We start from the raw sequence: 1,809 nt of genomic DNA, 5'->3' as shown, positions 1-1,809 counted from the left end.
AATGGAAATGTGCTACCACCTGACTGAGGGGATCATGGTCATGGCAGACTCAAAAGAGGGTGAAGATGTTCATAGAAAGAAGGAAGCACAGGTGATGACTTTTGGGAGCCTGCTGCCCTAAACGGAGCTGGAGTTTTTGGAGAGCACCTGTTTACTCTGCAGATGGAGCTCCAGGACGTTAGAAGTTCTGCAAATAAAACTTCTTCCCAGAATTGACTCCTGTTCTCTGAGGATGTACTGGCTTCTGGGCATGTTCCCTACTAACCAGGAAAACTTGTTTTCAGAAGTAACTTATTAATCTGTATAAGCAAAAACACAACTGAGTGCTATTTTCTTGCTCCTTGTTCATATCTTCAATAAAAGCTTGGACTGGGAGAGTGAAAGGCAGAGCTGCTCTCGATGGCTCTCTCCCCAGCTTCCCCTATTACAAATTCATTTAGACTCTGAGTCTTCATTAATGGCAGAGAACGTCATCGGCTGTCCTGTCTGCAGCAGTGGTGCCCAAACAGGGACATGAGCCCTGAAACCTCAAGGTAGATGACTTGTTTAGTTTCCAGCGGGTTGATCATCAAACTCTGCTCCTTCTCTCACAGCAGACACCCCAACTACATGGAAACAGGAAACCATTCTGGAGCTCCTCAGTTCCTCCTCCAGGGCCTCTCCAATGACCCTGCCCTGCAGCCCCTCCTCTTTGGGCTGTTCCTGTCCATGTACCTGGTCACTGTGCTTGGGAACCTGCTCATCATCTTGGCCGTCATCTCAGACCCCCACCTGCACACCCCCATGTACTTCTTCCTCTCCAACCTGTCCTTTGCTGACATCTGTTTCACCTCTACCACCGTCCCCAAGTTGCTGGTGAACGTCCAGGCACAGAGCAAAGACATCTCCTACATAGGATGCCTCGCTCAGGTGTATTTTTTTATGATTTTTGTTGGACTGGACAATTTCCTCCTGACCGTGATGGCCTATGACAGGTTTGTGGCCATCTGTCACCCCCTGCACTACACGGTCATCATGAACCCCCGCGTCTGTGTCCTCCTGGTTTTTATGTGTTGGTTCATCATTTTCTGGGATGCCCTGCTTCATGTTCTTTTGGTTGCACAGCTGACATTCTGTGCAGGCACTGAAATCCCACATTTCTTCTGTGAGCTGGCTCAGATTCTAAAAGTAGCCTGTTCTGACACCCTCATTGTTACTATCTGCATGTACATGTCTACTGCCCTGTTGGGTGTGCTTCCCTTCACTGGGATCCTCTACTCTTATTCTCAAATTGTCTCCTCCTTAATGAAGATGTCCTCTGCCACCAGCAAGTACAAAGCCTTCTCCACCTGTGGGTCTCACCTCTGTGTGGTCTCCCTGTTCTACGGGACAGTCCTGGGGGTCTACCTCACTTCTGCTGTGACCCATTCTTCAGAAAGAAGTACAGTTGCTTCAGTGATGTACACGGTGGTCACCCCCATGCTGAACCCCTTTATCTACAGCATGAGGAACAAGGATGTGAAAGGGGCCCTCGGAAAGCTTCTCAGCAGAGCAGCCTCTTGTCCACTGTGGGTCTCTCGGCTCAGAAGTTAGTGAAGTTTGAACATTGTGGGTCCAGAGAATATTTATGCAAATCTCAATATGCTGGTACCCAACCCCTAAAATAGATGTTTATTTCATTTTGAAAATATTATTTCTTTTACATATATATTTTTTATTAGTTACTCCTCATTGACTCACTCCTTGTTTTTTGTTTGTTTTCTTTCCCTTTATAGAGCTAGTAGGTTTACTTTTACTCAACTTTCTTATGAGATTTACAACCTCTGATTT

At 46.6% G+C, this 1,809-nt stretch overlaps 1 protein-coding gene across 1 annotated transcript; it reads left to right on the top strand.

The window, feature by feature from the left end:
* The first annotated feature begins 609 nt into the window (after positions 1–609).
* On the top strand, positions 610–1,572 carry LOC119240342 (olfactory receptor 7D4-like). Its single transcript, XM_037504689.1, has one exon. It carries the CDS (start codon positions 610–612, stop codon positions 1,570–1,572), a length of 963 nt encoding a protein of 320 aa, XP_037360586.1.
* The last annotated feature ends 237 nt before the right edge of the window (positions 1,573–1,809 follow it).

The sequence above is a fragment of the Talpa occidentalis genome, unplaced genomic scaffold, assembly GCF_014898055.3.
Source record: "Talpa occidentalis isolate TD23 unplaced genomic scaffold, MPIMG_talOcc4v2.1 talOcc4.12, whole genome shotgun sequence".
Taxonomy (NCBI): domain Eukaryota; kingdom Metazoa; phylum Chordata; class Mammalia; order Eulipotyphla; family Talpidae; genus Talpa; species Talpa occidentalis.
This window is presented reverse-complemented; position numbering and strand designations above follow the sequence as displayed.